At 51.1% G+C, this 15,987-nt stretch overlaps 1 protein-coding gene across 1 annotated transcript; it reads right to left on the minus strand.

The window, feature by feature from the left end:
- Positions 1–8,108: 8,108 nt before the first annotated feature.
- On the minus strand, positions 8,109–10,946 carry BST2 (bone marrow stromal cell antigen 2). Its single transcript, XM_032170089.2, has 5 exons — positions 10,552–10,946; positions 9,579–9,645; positions 9,338–9,398; positions 8,887–9,031; positions 8,109–8,546 (listed from the first exon to the last, which is right to left on the minus strand). The coding sequence occupies exons 1-4, from the start codon at positions 10,849–10,851 to the stop codon at positions 8,902–8,904; spliced, it is 558 nt and encodes a 185-aa protein (XP_032025980.1). The 5' UTR covers positions 10,852–10,946; the 3' UTR covers positions 8,109–8,546; positions 8,887–8,901.
- Positions 10,947–15,987: the final 5,041 nt, after the last annotated feature.

The following is a 15,987-nucleotide window of genomic DNA, read 5'->3' on the forward strand; positions in this document are numbered from 1 at the left end:
ACCCCCGCCTTTCCCATCAAACTGGGTGATCTTCCCCTTCACCCTCTGAAGGTTCCTTGAACAATCAACTCACAAAAGGAAGATTAATATGAGAAATGAGGCGGAGGTGGGAGGATCACTTGAGCCCGGGAGTTTCAGACCAGCCTGGGTAACACAGTGAGAACCCATCGCTACAAAAAGTTTTAAAAATGAGCCTGATGTGGTGGTGTGCACCTGTAGTCCCAACTACTCAGGAGACTGAGGCAGAAGGATTGCTTGAGTCCAGGAAGTGGAGGCTGCAGTGAGCCGAGATCCCACCACTGCACTCCCACCTGGGCAACAGAGTGAGACCATGTCTCAAAAAAAAAAAAAAAAGTCCATTCAGGTATGTTGATAGACTTTAGTCTTTCTGCCTGTGATATGATGAGTTCAGTTAATGAAAACTCAAAGAATCAGAAGTAATTGTTTTCTTTTTGGTGGGTCCAGAATTTAGGCATGTGAAAAAAAAATAAAATTTTAGGACCTTCCAGATTTATTATGTCAAGGGGTAATAGTTAAGCCCTGGAAACTGAATCAACCTTTCTTTCTTTCTTTTCTTTTCTTTTATTCATTCATTCATTCCTTCTTTCTTTTTTTTTTTTTTTGAGATGGAGTCTTGTTCTGTCGCCCAGGCTGGAGTGCAATGTCGGCTCACTGCAACCTCTGCCTCCTGGGTTCAAGCAATTCTCCTGCCTCAGCCTCCTGAGTAGCTGGGATTGCAGGCGCCTGCCACCACTCCTAGCTAATTTTTGTTTTGAGATGGAGTCTAGTTCTGTTGCCAAGGCTGGAGTGCAATGTCACGATCTCAGCCCACTGCAACCTCTGCCTTCTGGGTTCAAGAGATTCTCCTGCCTCAGCCTCCCACGTAGCTGAGATTACAAGCACCTGCCAAGACACCTAGCTAACTTTTATATTTTTAGTAGACACAGGCTTTCACTATGTTGGCCAGGCTGGTCTCGAACTCATGATCCCAAGTGATCTGTCCACCTTGGCCTCCCAAAGTGCTGGGATTACAGGGGTGAGCCACCACGCCTGGCCTCTTTATTTTTTCTTTTCTTTTCTTTTTTTTTTTTTTTTTTTGAGACCGGGTCTCACTCTGTCACCCAGGCTGGAGTTCAGTGGTGCCATCACGGCTCACTGCAGCCTTGACCTCCTGGGCTCAAGCGATGCCCCCACCTGGGCCTCCCTAAATGCTGGGATTACCACCACTGTGAGCCACTGAGCCACCCCATTCCCAACCCCTGGCCTTTCTTTGTGTGGAGATATCCCACATTAACTAGACTTCCTAGTCTTCATTCAAGCATAGACTAAATGTTGTTGGAGATAGAGACCCTTGTGACTTTCACCTCTTTACAATAGAATGTGTAAGCAACCCCCTCAGGACACAGTCAATAGTAGCCAATCTAATCTCCTATCTGTATGCTAGCCTTTGCATGGGAAATGTATTTCTGTTCAGCACCTCTGTTTGTGGCTTTATAAGCGATTTAGGCTGGGCGAGCTGATTCATGCCTGTAATCCCAGCACTTTGGGAGGCTGAGGCGGGCGGATCACGAGGCCAGGAGTTCGAGGCCAGCCTGACCAACATATCGAAACCCTGTCTCTACGAAAAATACAAAAATTAGCCGGGTGTGATGGCGGGCGCCTGTAATCCCAGCTAGTCCGGAGACTGAGACGGAGAATTGCTTGAACCTGGGAGGCAGAGGTTGCAGTGAGTCGAGATCGTGCCATTGCACTCCAACCTGGCATTGCACTCCAGCCTGGGTGACAAGAGCAAGACTCCGTCTCAAATAAACAAACAAACAAATGATCCACACTTTTCCCTGCATAAGAGGCACTCATCCTCATTCTCTTGTGTCCTTGTGGCCCTGGATAGACTCTGCCCTCACATTTTGCCCTGGAAAAAACTCTTTTAACCAGGCTTGGTGTGGTGGCTCACTTCTGTAATCCAAGCACTTTGGGAGACTAAGGTGGGAGGATCAGTTGAGCCCAGGAGTTTGAGAACAGCCTGGTCAACATGGTGAGACTCCATCTCTACAAAATATAAAAAAAATTAGGGCCGGGCATGGTGGCTTACGCCTGTAATCCTAGAACTTTGGGAGGCCGAGGCAGGTGGATCACCTGAGGTCAGGAGTTTGTGACCAGCCTGGCCAACATGGTGAAACCCCATCTCTACTAAAAATACAAAAATTGGCCAGCGCAATGGCTCATGCCTGTAATCCCAGCACTTTGGGAGGCCAAGGAGGGTAGATCACGATGTCTGGAGTTTGAGACCAGCCTGGCAAACATGGTGAAACCCCATCTCTACTAAAAATACAAAAATACAAAAATTAGCCAGGCATGGTGGTGGGCATCTGTAGTCCCAGCTACTTGGGAGGCTGAGCCAAGATCGTGCCACTGCACAACAGCCTGGGCAACAAAGCGAGACTCTGTCTCAAAAAGAAAAAAAAAAATTAGCTGGGCGTGGTGGTGGGTATCTGCAATCCCAGCTACTGGGGAGGCTGCGGCAAGAGAATTGCTTGAACCCAAGAGGGGGAGGTTGCAGTGAGCCGAGATCACGCCATTGCACTCTAGCCTGGGTGACAAGAGTGAAACTCTGTCAAAAAAAAAAAAAAAAAAAAAGAAAAAGAAGTGAAAAGAAAAAAAAAGAAATGAGCTGTGTCTGGCATGGTGGCTCACTCACGCTTGTAATCCTGGCACTTTGGGAGGCCAAGGCAGGAGGATTGCTTAAGGCCAAGCATTCAAGATCAACCTGGCCAACATAGTGAGATCCTGTCTTTATTATTAAAAAAATAAAAAAAATTTGCTGGGCATGGTGGTGCATGCCTGTGGTCCCAGCTACTCAAGAGGCTGAGGTGTGAGGATTGCTGGAGCCCAGGGGGTTAAGGCTGCAGTGATCCAAGGTCGCGCCACTGCACTTAAGCCTGGGTGACAGAGAGAGGCCCTGTCTCAAAAAAAAAAAAAAAAAAGGAAAGAAAAGAAACCAGAGCTCAGAGAGGTCGAGTCCCAGAGCAGGGACACTCAGCAGCGGCTGGTCACTGCCAAATTCCCACTGGGGTCTGCAGAACCCCACAGCCATCAGCTTCTCAACCCCTGGGTGGGTCACAGCCTTGGAGTCAGATCTCTCAGGAAAAGGACAAAATAGGGAGGGAATATGGGACAATTTAGGAAGTAGGGAAATTTACACCCAGGCCATTGTGTGAGGGGATTGGGAGTTGAATCCACGATATTGGGCGAATCTTACAGCCCAGGCAGGATGGGGGTGGGGGTTGTGGGGGGAGAGTGAGGGAGGGAGTGTGAGTAGGGGTGGGGATGGGTAGAGCAGCAGCATAGTCTGGGGACCTTTCCATGGCCCAAGTTGGGAGTGGTGAGTGAAGGAGGTCACGTGGGGAGCGTTTGTTTCCTGGGCAAAAGGAAATCCACAGAATGTGGAGGGTTAATTGCCCAACCAGCTTTGGGTAATTAACAAGGCCAGGCATGGTGGCTCATGCCTGTAATCCCAGCACTTTGGGAGGCTGAGGCGGGCGGATCACGAGGTCAGGAGATCGAGACCATCCTGGCTAACACGGTGACACCCCGTCTCTAATAAAAATACAAAAAAATTAGCCGGGCGTGGTGGTGGGCGTCTGTAGTCCCAGCTATTCGGGAGGCTGAGGCAGGAGAATGGCGTGAACCCAGGAGGTGGAGCTTGCAGTGAGCCGAGATTGCGCCACTGTACTCCAGCCTGGGCGGCAGAACGAGACTCCATCTCAAAAACAAAAGAAAACCCTGAACAAGGCCAGATATGGTGGCTCACGCCTGTAATCCCAGCACATTGGGAGGCTGAGGCGGGTGGATCACCTGAGGTCAGGAGTTCGAGACCAGCCTGGCCAACATGGTGAAACCCCTTCGCTACTAAAAAATATAAAAATTAGCTGGGTGTGGTGGTGCATGCCTGTAATCCCAGCTACTTGGGAGGCTAAGGCAGGAGAATCACTTGAACCCAGGAGGCAGAGGTTGCAATGAGCTGAGATCGCACCATTGCACTCCAGCCTGGGCAACAGAGCAAGACTCCATCTCGAAAAACAAACAAACAAACAAGCCACAAAAAACCAAAAACCCCTGAAAAAGTCCAGTAATTACCCGAGGCCTCACTGGGACTGTTGGTAGGGATGAAATAGCTTAGTAGTTGCAAAGCGGCTTTAGCTTTTTTGCAAGCCAGGGCTGTGGGCGGCAAGCCACCCAGGCGCCACGGCAAGAGACCAAGGACACGAGCTATTCCAGTATAATAAAATATAAAACAAGAATGGTTATACCAGATATAGATCTTAGATATGATTATATACGAATATCATTAATCATTAGTTTGTAGCAATTACTCTTTATTCGCTCTTTATTCCAATATTATAATAATCCTCGCTCTATAATCATAACCTAGGAAAAACCAGGCCATACAGAGATAGGAGCTGAGGGGACATAGTGAGGTGTGACCAGAAGACAAGAGTGTGAGACTTCTGTTATGCCCAGACAGGGCCACCAGAAGGGCTCCTTGGTCTAGCAGTGACGCCAGCGTCTGGGAAGATGCCCGTTGCCAGGCGGACCGTGGTCTAGCGGTAGCATAAGTGTCAAGGAACAACACCCGCTACTTAGCAGACTGGGAAAGGGAGTCTCTTTTTCCCCGGGAGAGTTTAGAGAAGATTCTGCTCCTTCACCTCTTGTGGAGGGCCTGACATCAGTCAGGCTTGCCCACAGTTATTCGGAGGCCTAACCGTCTCCCTGTGATGCTGTGCTTCAGTGGTCACACTCCTAGTCCGCCTTCATGTTCCATCCTGTACACCTGGCCCTGCCTTCTAGATAGCAGTAGTAAATTTCTGATATGCAGAAATAATGGCATAAGCTGTCTTTCTCTTTGGCTCCTCTCTCTCTGCCTCGGCTGCCAGGCAGGGAAGGGCCCCCGTCCAGTGGACACGTGACCCACGTGACCTTACCTATCATTGGAGATGACTCACACTCTACCCTGCCCCTTTTGCTTTGTATCCAATAAATAGCGCAGCCAGACATTCGGGGCCACTACCGGTCTCCGCACATTGGTGGTAGTGGTCCCCTGGGCCCACCTGTCTTTTCTTTTATCTCTTTGTCTTGTGTCTTTATTTCTACACTCTCTCATCGCCGCACACGGGGAGAGACCCACCAACCCTGTGGGGCTGGACCCTACACAGGGCCACAGAAGTGAGGTCCCACCCTGCTCCTGGGGACACTTAGCAACATATAGAGACTTTTTTTTTCTTTTGAGACAGAGTCTGGCTCTGTTGCCCAGGCTGGAGTGCAGTTGCATCATCTCGGCTCACTGCAGCCTTGACAACCCAGGCTCAAGCGATCCTCCTGCCTCAGCCTCCCAAGTAGCTGTGACTACAGGCCCACCATGCCCAGCTATTTATTAAATTTTTTGTAGAGATGGAGGTCTCCCTGTGTTGCCCAGGCTGGTCTTGACCTCCTGGGCTGAAGCAATCCTCCCTCTTCGACCTCCCAAAGTGCTGGGATTATAGGCATGAGCCACCATGCCCAGCCTGGAAACATTTTTAATTGTCACAACTTGGGAGGGTGTTACTTGCATCTATGGGTGGGGGCCAGGGATGCCGTTTAACATCTTACAATGCAGTTGGGCACATTGTCTGTAATTCCAGCACTTTGGGAGGCCGAGGCGGGTGGATTTCTTCAGGTCAGGAGTTCAAGACCAGCCTGAACAACATGGTGAAACACCGTCTCTACTAAAAATACAAAAATTAGCTGGACATGATGGCGGGTGCCTGTAATCCCAGCTACTCGGGAGGCTGAGGCAGGATAATCGCTTGAACCCGGGAAGTGGAGTTTGCAGTGAGCTGAAATCGTGCCACTGCACTCCAGCCTGTGAGACTCCATCTCAAACAAACAAACAAACAAAAAAAACCCCAAAACTAAAAACAAAAACAAAATCCTACAATGCACAGGATGGTCCCCACCCAGAGAACCATCCAGCCCAAACCACCAATGCTGCTGAGGCTGAGACCCTGTCCTAGACCTTGGGAGTGAGGAACGGGTGCTCCAGGCAGCAGGCAGAGCTTGGGCAAAGGCCTTGAGGCAAAAAGGAGCTTGGGATCAAGAAAGGTGGAGGTGGTGAGCAAGGGGAAGTGAGGGGGCAAGAGGGCCAGGGCGGTCTGTGGCAGGGGAGGTATTTGGGGACCCTTCCCTGGGAGAGCAGTAGGAACCATGGAGGTGGAGGCCTGGTTTTATTTATTTTTATTTTTTTGAGACAGACTCTTGCTCTGTCACCCAGGCTAGAGTGCAGTGGTGTGATCTCAGCTCACTGCAACCTCCACCTCCTGGGTTCAAGCGATTTTCCTGCCTCTGCCTCCTGTGTAGCTGGGACTATAGGCACGAACCACCACCCCCAGCTAATTATTATTATTATTATTTTTGAGATGGAATCTCGCTCTGTCGCCCAGGCAGGAGTGCAATGGCGCAATCTCGGCTCACTGCAACATTCACCTCTTGGGTTCAGCAATTCTCGTGCCTCAGCCTCCCGAGTAACTGGGACTACAGGCGCATGCCACCACACCGGGCTAATTTTTTTTATTTTTAGTAGAGACAGGGTTTCACCGTGTTAGCCAGGATGGTCTGGATCTCTTGACCTCGTGATCCACCAACCTCGGCCTCCCAAAGTGCTGGGATTACAGGCATGAACCACCACACCCGGCCATTTTTTTTTTTTGTATTTTTAGTAGAAATGGGGTTTCACCATGTTGGCCAGGTTGGTCTTGAACTGAGCTCAAGTGATCCACCCACCTCGGCCTCCCAAAGTGCTGAGATTACAGGCGTGAGCCACTGTGCCTGGCCAGAGGGTTTTTTTTTTTTTTTTTTTTTTAATCCCACTGACCATCTGGGCCGGGGACTGTGGGACCTTAGGATAGTACAGAAATCTGGGACAAGGGACTTCTGGCCCCATTACCACAAACAGGAATTGCAGTTGCAAAACCAATGGCCGGGATTCCGGGAGAACTTGGAGGAAGTAAGATAACAGAGAAGGAAGGGACTATGGCATCTTCGAGGATCGAAGAAGGTAGGTGAAGGGTCCGTTGGGATTGCAGCCCTCAATTGTGGAGAAGCAGAGAGACTCTCTGGGGGAGTGGTTCTCAGAGCTGGGTACTGCAGAATGAATAAGAGTTTGGGGAATCGGGCCAGGTGTGATGGCTCATGCCTGTAATCCCAGCACTTTAGGAGCCTGAGGTGGGTAGATCCCTTGAGGTCAGGAGTTTGAGGCCAGCCTGGCCAACATGATGAAACCCGTCTCCACTAAAAAACTAAAAACACAAAAATTAGCCAGGTGTGGTGATGTAGTACTGTAATCCCAGCTACTCGGGAGGCTGAGGCAGGAGAATCACTTGAACCCAGAAGGCAGAAGTTGCAGTGAGCCAAGATCGTGCCACTCTACTCCAGCCTGGGTGACAGAGCAAAACTCTGTCTCAAAAACAAACAAACAAAAAAAGAGCCGGGAGTGGTGGCTCATGCCTGTAATCTCAGCACTTTGGGAGGCCGAGGCGGGCAGCTCACCTGAGGTGGGGAGTTCGAGACTAGCCTGACCAACATGGAGAAACCCCGTTACCAGGATGGTGGGATGCCTGTAGTCCAGTATCGGAGGTGAGGCGAAGATCGTTGAACCGGAGGGAGTTGCAGAGCCCGAAAAAAAAAAAAGAGAGAGAGAGAGAGTTTGGGGGATGAAGGAGGAGGAAACATTCTGACAATGCATGGCCTGTGTGTGTGTACAGATCGCAGTTTAAATCCCAGCCCAGCATTTTCTCCAGGCGGGAGGGGAAGCAAGACAAGGTTACTCTCAGTTACAGCCTCAGTTTCCTCACTGGATCCCAAGGAATCAAGAGAGGCTCTAGGGAGGAGATGAGAATACAACACCTGGGAAACAGTGAGCCCTGATGAGGGTGCACAGTTCTTATGTTGATCCCAGCAGAGACGAGGGCTGGGAGGAACTGGGGTGGTGTCTCCCCGAACTCCGTGGGCTCCTGAAAAGGTCCTGGAGCAGGGAAGGGAGGTGTTGTCGTCAATGGGGGGTCCTCTCACCTGCAGGGGCGATCCCGACGCTTGGGGACTAACACAATGACACTCCAGGAACTCGAGAGTAAGGTGTGCTCTCCCTCAAAGGAAGTGTTTATTTTTTGGAGCTCAAAGACCCCAGAAAAAACACCCCCTCCGCAAAAAAAAACCGGTAACAACGGGCAGCACATGCCCCCCCACCGCACCCCATGCCCATCTCAGGGTGGGAGACAAGAGGGGGGACTCATTCCCTGTCTGGCTCTGGAGGGAGACAGCCCTGGGTCAACCCGACTGTGTCCCCACACCCAGGACTGCCCCATGGCCCCTCCAGACCTGCTCCAGAGACCCTTCTATGGCTACTCCGTGCCCTCCCCAGTAACCGTGCTGCCCCATGACCCTCTCAGAACTGATGAGATCAAGGGAATGTTCAAGCAAAAAGCTGAGCAGGAACCGGACCTTCCAAGATGTGCCTAAAGGACCAGAAGAGGGACTCAGCGCAGACTGGAGGCAGCAGACACTGGCCCCGCCCCAAGCCCCGCCCCCATCGCTAAACCCGCCCCACCCATCCATAAGCTCCTCCCCTCTCCATCGATAGACCCGCCCCATTGATAGCCCCGCCCCATACAGCTATAAGCCCGCCCCCGATCCAGGGCACCCTTCTCACTGTATTCTCCCTCCTTCCCCAAGGCACTTCACCTCTGCGCCCAGTCCCTTCCCCTGCAGCCTCTCTCTAGACTTCTGAGCCTCTGCTTCCCCGCCCCCCTTCCCCAGCTTTCTTCTCCCTCCCGGGGCCGCCCCCTCCTCACTGACCAGCTTCCTGGGATCTCACAGCAGCAGAGCGCTGAGGCCCAGCAGCAGAATCAGGATCTGGGGCGCCGCAGCAGAGCTGGAGTCCTGGGAGCTGGCGGAGTACTTCTTGTCCGCGATTCTCACACTTAAGACCTGGTTTTCTCTTCTGCGGTACAGATGGGGGCAAATCAGGCATCTGCTCGTCCTGCCTCCTGCCGCCCTCCCTGTAAGCCCATCGTCCCCGGGAGTTCCCCCCGCACCGCCCCAATCCAAGTCACTGGGGAGGGAATGGACAGCGGCCACCCATGGCTCTGTGACCCTAGGGGCTAAGTTGTTCTTTTGTGGCACTCAAACCTTATCCCGTGGGGCAATGGGGATTTGGGGAGCAAAGGAGATCCTGGGTCTTGGGCTGGGGAGGTGGGGGTGAGAGGAGTGTGGCGGGTGGAGGGTAGCGGGGAAGGTTATCTCTGACCTCAGTCGCTCCACCTCTGCAGACGCGTCCTGAAGCTTGTGGTTCAATGTAGTGATCTCTCCTGGTGGGGTGGGAGGACAGAATCAGGGGGCGGGTCAGCACGTGGCCATGCTGGGGCCCTGCCCCACTGTAGGACAGGACCTCCCCCTTACCCCAACCTCCAGCCCTGGTCTCCCTGCCCCACCCCCTCTTCCATACCTGACTCATCCCTCCCCAGCCCTCTCCCTCCTCCCTTTCTCACCCTCAAGCTCCTCCACTTTCTTTTGTCCTTGGGCCTTCTCTGCATCCAGGGAAGCCATTAGGGCCATCTAAGAAGAGTCAGAATCTGGGGTTCTGGCCTGGGGAGTTTGGCTGCCGCCCCTGGGACCTGGGCCTTGTCCCTAGGTCCTGGGGACAGAGGGGCTTAAATGCAAATCCCTTTCGGATTTTCTTCCAACCCTCTCTGCACCATGGTCTCCAACCTTAAAGAACAGCCACAACCACACACTCTCCCAGGGCCACCCATAAGCGTGTGGGTCCTCAAAATGGGAGTTTTGAGGCCCCCCCCCAAGTGGAAACTTAGAGGCTATCGATAACCAAACTTTAGTATACATTTCCAGATTGCCTGAGCAATGGCCCAAGAAAAGTTAGAGGCCCTCCCAAATCCAGAACGCAGCGGGATTTCCCAGCCCAAGTGCGTGCCCAGCAAGAGTTTCAAGATCCCCCATATCAGGACCCAGGTGAATATTTCAGTTTCTTAGGGATGAAGTGAAAATTTCAAAAGCCCCCTTTTTCAGGGTCTGGTGAGGTCCCCCTTCAACCCTGAATAGGGATTTCTTTTTTTTTTTTGAGACGGAGTCTCGCTCTGTCGCCCACTGAATAGGGATTTCTACTCCCCCAGGACTGGTGCCCACGAGAAGTTTCAAGGCCCCCGACACCAGTGCCCTGGAAAGAATTTATAAATTCACCTAAGTCCCAGGGGGATACTGAGGTCCCCGATTTGGGGGATCTGGAGAGTTTTAACACCCTGCCCCTACACCAGTGCCCTGGACTGGGTTAGAGGCCCCCAAACCCTGGTAGGGGAACCTAGATCCCTTGATGTGGGGGCCCAGGAACAGTTTCAGGACCTCCCCTGCATCTCCCTGGAGACCCACCCTGTGTCAGATTTCTGGGGAGAGATTCTTGTCCCCCCAACCCCCTAGTACTAGGCCATTCAAAGGAGTTGAGGAGCTTACCACAGTCTGGTTGCAGGTGGCAGCCTGGGCCTCCGCATCCTGAAAGCCCTTCTGGGCCTCGGTCAGCTCTTGTTGCAGGAGATGGGTGACATTGCGACACTCCATCACTGCCCGAAGGCCGTCCCGGCAGGCCTCGCTGTTGGCCTTGATGGTGAAGATAATCAGGGGCACCCCCAGACTCACTATGATCAGGAGCACCAGAATTCCTATCCCCAGCAGAAGCTTACAGCGCTTATCCCCGTCTTTCTTCCAAATGTCATCCATGGGCACTCTGCAATAGTCATACAAAGTAGGTGCCATCCAGATCTCCCTTCTAGCTGAAAGGAGTCTGGCCTGGAGTTAGGGGAGGGTGCTGGAATCTTCTATGAGCCACCCCTTTATTAGCATAGGAACCATCCTGACCAATAGCAAGTTCCAGGAAGTGCTCTGACCAGAAGCTCTTGCATGAGGCACCTACAGGCAGAGGATTAATTAGGCTTTCAGTTTCAGTTTCCCAGAAAGGAGGTGGGCTTTTTTTTCACCCTGCTTTAAAAGCCCTTGGGCCCTTCCCAACTGAGTGCCAGCCAGCTATGGCTGCTTGGGACACTCCATCTTGAGTCCCTGTGTCTCTGCTGTGTGTTACTGAGTGCCTAAGCTATGCCAGCCTGTATTCATCTGTACCATGATCTGAAGAGGCAGAAGGCATCATTGTTGGTCCAGCCTCCACCTGGGGAAACTGAGGATGCATAGTTGAGTGGTGGGGTGAGGGTGGGGCCTGGGTCTGATGCTAGGGACTGGGTTTTGTGTTCAGGTGTCTCTGTGGTGACAAGCAGTGCTTCATCCAGTGCCCCTGTCCCCACCGAGGGAATTATGGGAGCCATGGAGGGTGTGTGAGCAGGAGGTGAGACTGGATCCAGCTGAAAACTGGGAGACCAACCCAGCCAACAAACAATGTTGGTCTCTGTCCTGGCACCCGCAGGAAACAAGCTCCTACTTCCAGAAAAAGTGCTCCTGGGACTGCAGGATACCAAGTAAACTCTCTGAGCCTGTTTCTTCATCTGCAAAGGGGAATAACAGGGCCAGCCTCTCCAGGAGAGGCCAGGGAGGAGATGCCAGTAAAGTGCTTTGGTATCTAGTAGGTGCTCAATGGATGCGCATGCCACCTGCCAAGCCTGTGGCTCAGGGCAGATGGATGGGAAGATAATGCTTGAACATGGACATACAGCGAGGATCTTTCTTTTTTTTCTTTTTCTTTTTCTTTTCTCTTCTCTTTTCTTTTCTTTTTTTTTTTTTTTTTTTTTTTTTTTAGACAGGGTCTTGTTCTGTCGCCCAGGCTGGAGTGCAAAGTGCAGTAGCGCGATCTCGGCTCATTGCAGCCTCTACCTCCCAGATTCAACTGATTCACCCACCTCAGCCTTGCCAGTAGCTGGGACTACAGATGTGGGCCACCACGCCAGGCTAATTTTTTTTTTTTTTTTTTTTTTTTAGGCTGGAGTGCAGTGGCCCGATCTTGGCTCTCCGCAACCTTTGCCTCCCAGGTTCAAGCGATTATCCTGCCTCAGCCTGAATAGCTGGGATTACAGGCATGTGCCACCATGCCCAGCTAATTTTGTATTTTTAGTAGAGAGGTTTAGGTTTCTCCATGTTGGTCAGGCTGGTCTCAAACTCCCGATCTCAGATGATCCACCTGCCTCGGCCTCCCAAAGTGCTGGGATTACAGGCATGAGCCACTGCGCCCCACCACGCCTGGCTAATTTTTTTGTATTTTTAGTAGAGAGGGGGTTTCGCCATGTTAACCAGGCTAGTCTCGAACTCCTGACCTCAAGTGATCTGCCCGCCTCTTGCCTCCCAAAGTGCTGGGAGTACAGGCGTGAGCCACTGTGCCTGGCCTAGCGGAGATTTTTCTTTGAGGAAAGATAGTTGGCTCCATTTGGGATGTGCTAAACGCAACGGTCCTGGGAGACATCCCTGGAAAAAGCCTGGGATGGGGCGGGTGTGGGGGGTGTTGGACACTGGGGTGGGGGAAGCACTTAGGCTGCACGGACCTGCTGTCCATGTGGCCAAGAGAGCCAGGGCTTCCTACAGGAAATCAGGCCCATTATCGGCGCCCAACTGCTGGGCATGAGCACTGAAAGGGGACTGCATGTTTTTCTTGTGGCTTCTTCAGCCACATCCTGACCACAGCCCAGATTCTGTTAGGTCTGCCGTTTCCATGTTTTTTTGTTTGTTTGTTTTTTCAGCAGGGCCAGACAGTAGGCGAGGTCAAGCCCAGAGCCCAGGCCTCCCAGAAGGCCTGGGGAACTCCCCCCAGGCCCTCACTCCAACATTCCTCAGAAGGACCCCATTAAAGCCACTTAGAGCCAGGCATAGTGGTACGTGCCTGTGGTCCCAGCTACTTGGGAGGCTGAGGCAGGAGGTTCACCTGAGCCCAGGAGTTTGAGGCTGCAGCGAGCTATAATTGTGCCACTGCACTCAAGCCTGCCACTGCACTCATAGAGTGGGACCCCATCTTTTAAACAAATAAACAAAAAAATCACTTAGAACCAAGAACCAATTAACAAGCTGTGGGAGATGACCTTGCTGAAAAGTCTGAGGGTGAACTTGTCCCAGGAAGAAGGACCTACCAGCCTGGCCAGGACTCCAGGTGCAAAGACACGACCTTTGCCTGACTTATTTGACTAAGCTGACTTAGCACTGTTCTGGCCTGCAAACTTTAGGGTCAGTTTGGAACCAGGTGGGAAATCACAATTGCATGAACTGCACATTGGAGGCCGGGGTGGTGTGCCCCTCGGCAAATGAATTTCCTCTCTTAGCATTGATTTCCCCACCTGTAAAATGTGGATAATAATAGATTGATGTCCTCTCTAAATTTTGTAGCTGCAAAGAGTCCCAGCCCTGCAAACTGAAAGTTTGTTGCTCTTCCCTTTAAAATTACAAATGGTGGGATGGGTGCAGTGGCTCATGCCTGCAATCCTAGTACTTTGGGAGGCTGAGATGGGAGGATTGCTTGAGGCCAGGAGTTTGAGACCAGCCTGGTCAACATAGCGAGATCCTATCTCTATTTAAAAATACACACACACACACACACACACACATACACACACACAGTATATATATATTTATTTTATTTTGTTTTATTTAATTAATTAATTAATTTTTTTTTTTTTTTTTGCTATGGAGTCTTGCTCTTGTTGCCCAGGCTGGAGTGCAGTGGCATGATCTTGGCTCACTGCAACCTCCGCCTCCCAAATTCAAGCGATTCTCCTGCCTCAGCTCCCTGAGTAGCTGGGATTACAGGCGCCCGCCACCATGCCTGGCTTATTTTTGTACTTTTAGTAGAGACAGGGTTTTGCCATGTTGGCCAGGCTGGTCTCAAACTCCTGACCTCAGGTGATCTGTCTGACTTGGCCTCCCAAAGTGCTGGGATTACAGGCGTGAGCCACTGCACCGGGCCTATATTTTATTTGATATTTTTAAATATATAATGTATTTATATATATATTGGTTGGTGCAAAAGTAATTGCAGTTTCTGCCATTACTTTTTTTTTTTTTTTTTGAGAGGGAATCTCTCTCTGCGCCCAGGCTGGAGTGCAGTGGTGCGATCTTGATCACTACAACCTCCGCCTCCTGGGTTGAAGTGATTCTCCTGCCTCAGCCTCCTGAGTAGCTTGGGACTACAGATGCCTACCACCATACCCAGCTACTTTTTGTATTTTTAGTAGAGATGGGGTTTCGCCATGTTGGCCAGGCTGGTCTCAAACTTCTGACCTCAGGTGATCCACCCAACTTGGACTCCCCAAGTGCTGGGATTACAAGCATGAGCCACCGTGCCCGGCCTATATTTTATTTTATATTTTTAAATATATTCTCCCTCTGTCACCCAGGCTGGAGTGCAGTGGTGTAATCTCGGCTCAGTGCAACCTCTGCCTCCTGAGTTGAAGTGATTCTCCTGCCTCAGCCTCCTGAGTAGCTGAGACTACAGATGCCTGCCACCACGCCTAGCTACTTTTTGTATTTTTAGTAGAGATGGGGTTTTGCCATGTTGGCCAGGCTGGTCTCGAACTCCTGACCTCAAGTGATCCACCTGACTTGGCCTCCCAAAGTGCTGGGATTACAAGCATGAGCCACCACCCCCAGCCTCTGCCATTATTTATTTATTTATTTTTTTGAGACGGAGTGTCACTCTTGTTACCCAGGCTGGAGTGCAATGATTCAATCTTGGAATCTTGGCTCACCGCAACCTCTGCCTCCTGGGTTCAAGCAATTCTCCTGCCTCAGCCTCCCTAGTAGCTGGGATTATAGGCATGCGCCACCATGCCTGGCTAATTTTGTATTTTTAGTAGAGAGGTTTAGGTTTCTCCATGTTGGCCAGGCTGGTCTCAAACTCCCGATCTCAGGTGATCCGCCCACCTTGGCCTCCCAAATTGCTGGGATTACAGGCTTGAGCCACCGCACCTAGGCTTTTTTTTTTTTCTTTGAGATGGAGTCTCGTTCTGTTGCTCAGGCTGGGGTGCATTGGCACGATCTCATCTCACTGCAACCTCTGATCTCTGCCTCCTGGGTTCAAGCAATCCTGCTGCCTCAGTCTCCTGAGTAGCTGGGATTACAGGCACCCGCCACCACGCCCAGCTAATTTTTGTATTTTTAGTAGAGACGGGGTTTCACCATGTTAGCCAGGCTGGTCTCCAACTCCTGACCTCGTGATCCATCCATCTCGGCCTCCCAAAGTACTGGGATTACAGCCATGAGCCACCATGCCCGGCTTGCCATTACTTTTAATGGCGTTAATTAATTATATTTACTAAAAGTAATGGCAGAAACCACAATTACTTTTGCAATAAAATTAGAAATGGAAACTGTTATGCTACCATTCTTTTTCTTTTTTTTTCTTTTCTTTTGAGACAGAATCTTGTCCTGTTGCCCAGGCTGGAGCGCAGTGGTGCAATCACAGCTCACTGCAGCCTTGACCTCCTGGGCTCAAGCAATCCTCTCACCTCAGCCTCCGGCGTAGCTGGGACTGTAGGTGTGCATCACCACGCCCAGCTAATTTTTTATTTTTTGTAGAGATGGGGGTCTCACTATGTCTCCCAGGCTGGTCTCAAACTCCTAGGCTCCAAAGATCCTCCTGCCTCAGTCCCCACAAAGTGTTAGAATTACAGGAGTAAGCCACTGCACCCAGCCGCTGGCATTCTTTTGGTTTTAGCTTTTTATATATTTTTTTATTTTTATTTTATTATTATTATTATTATTTTAGAGAAACATTTCAGATGGGGACAGTGGTTCATGCCTGTAATCCCAGCACTTTGGAGGCTGAGGCGGGTGGATCACCTGACATCAGGAGTTTGAGACCAGCCTGGCCATCATGGTGAAACCCTGTCTCTACTAAAAATACAAAAACTAGCCAGGCGTAGTGGTGGGCGCCTGTAACCCCAGCTACTCAGGAGGCTGAGGCAGGAG

This window comes from Hylobates moloch, unplaced genomic scaffold, assembly GCF_009828535.3.
Source record: "Hylobates moloch isolate HMO894 unplaced genomic scaffold, HMol_V3 SCAFFOLD_12, whole genome shotgun sequence".
NCBI lineage: Eukaryota > Metazoa > Chordata > Mammalia > Primates > Hylobatidae > Hylobates > Hylobates moloch.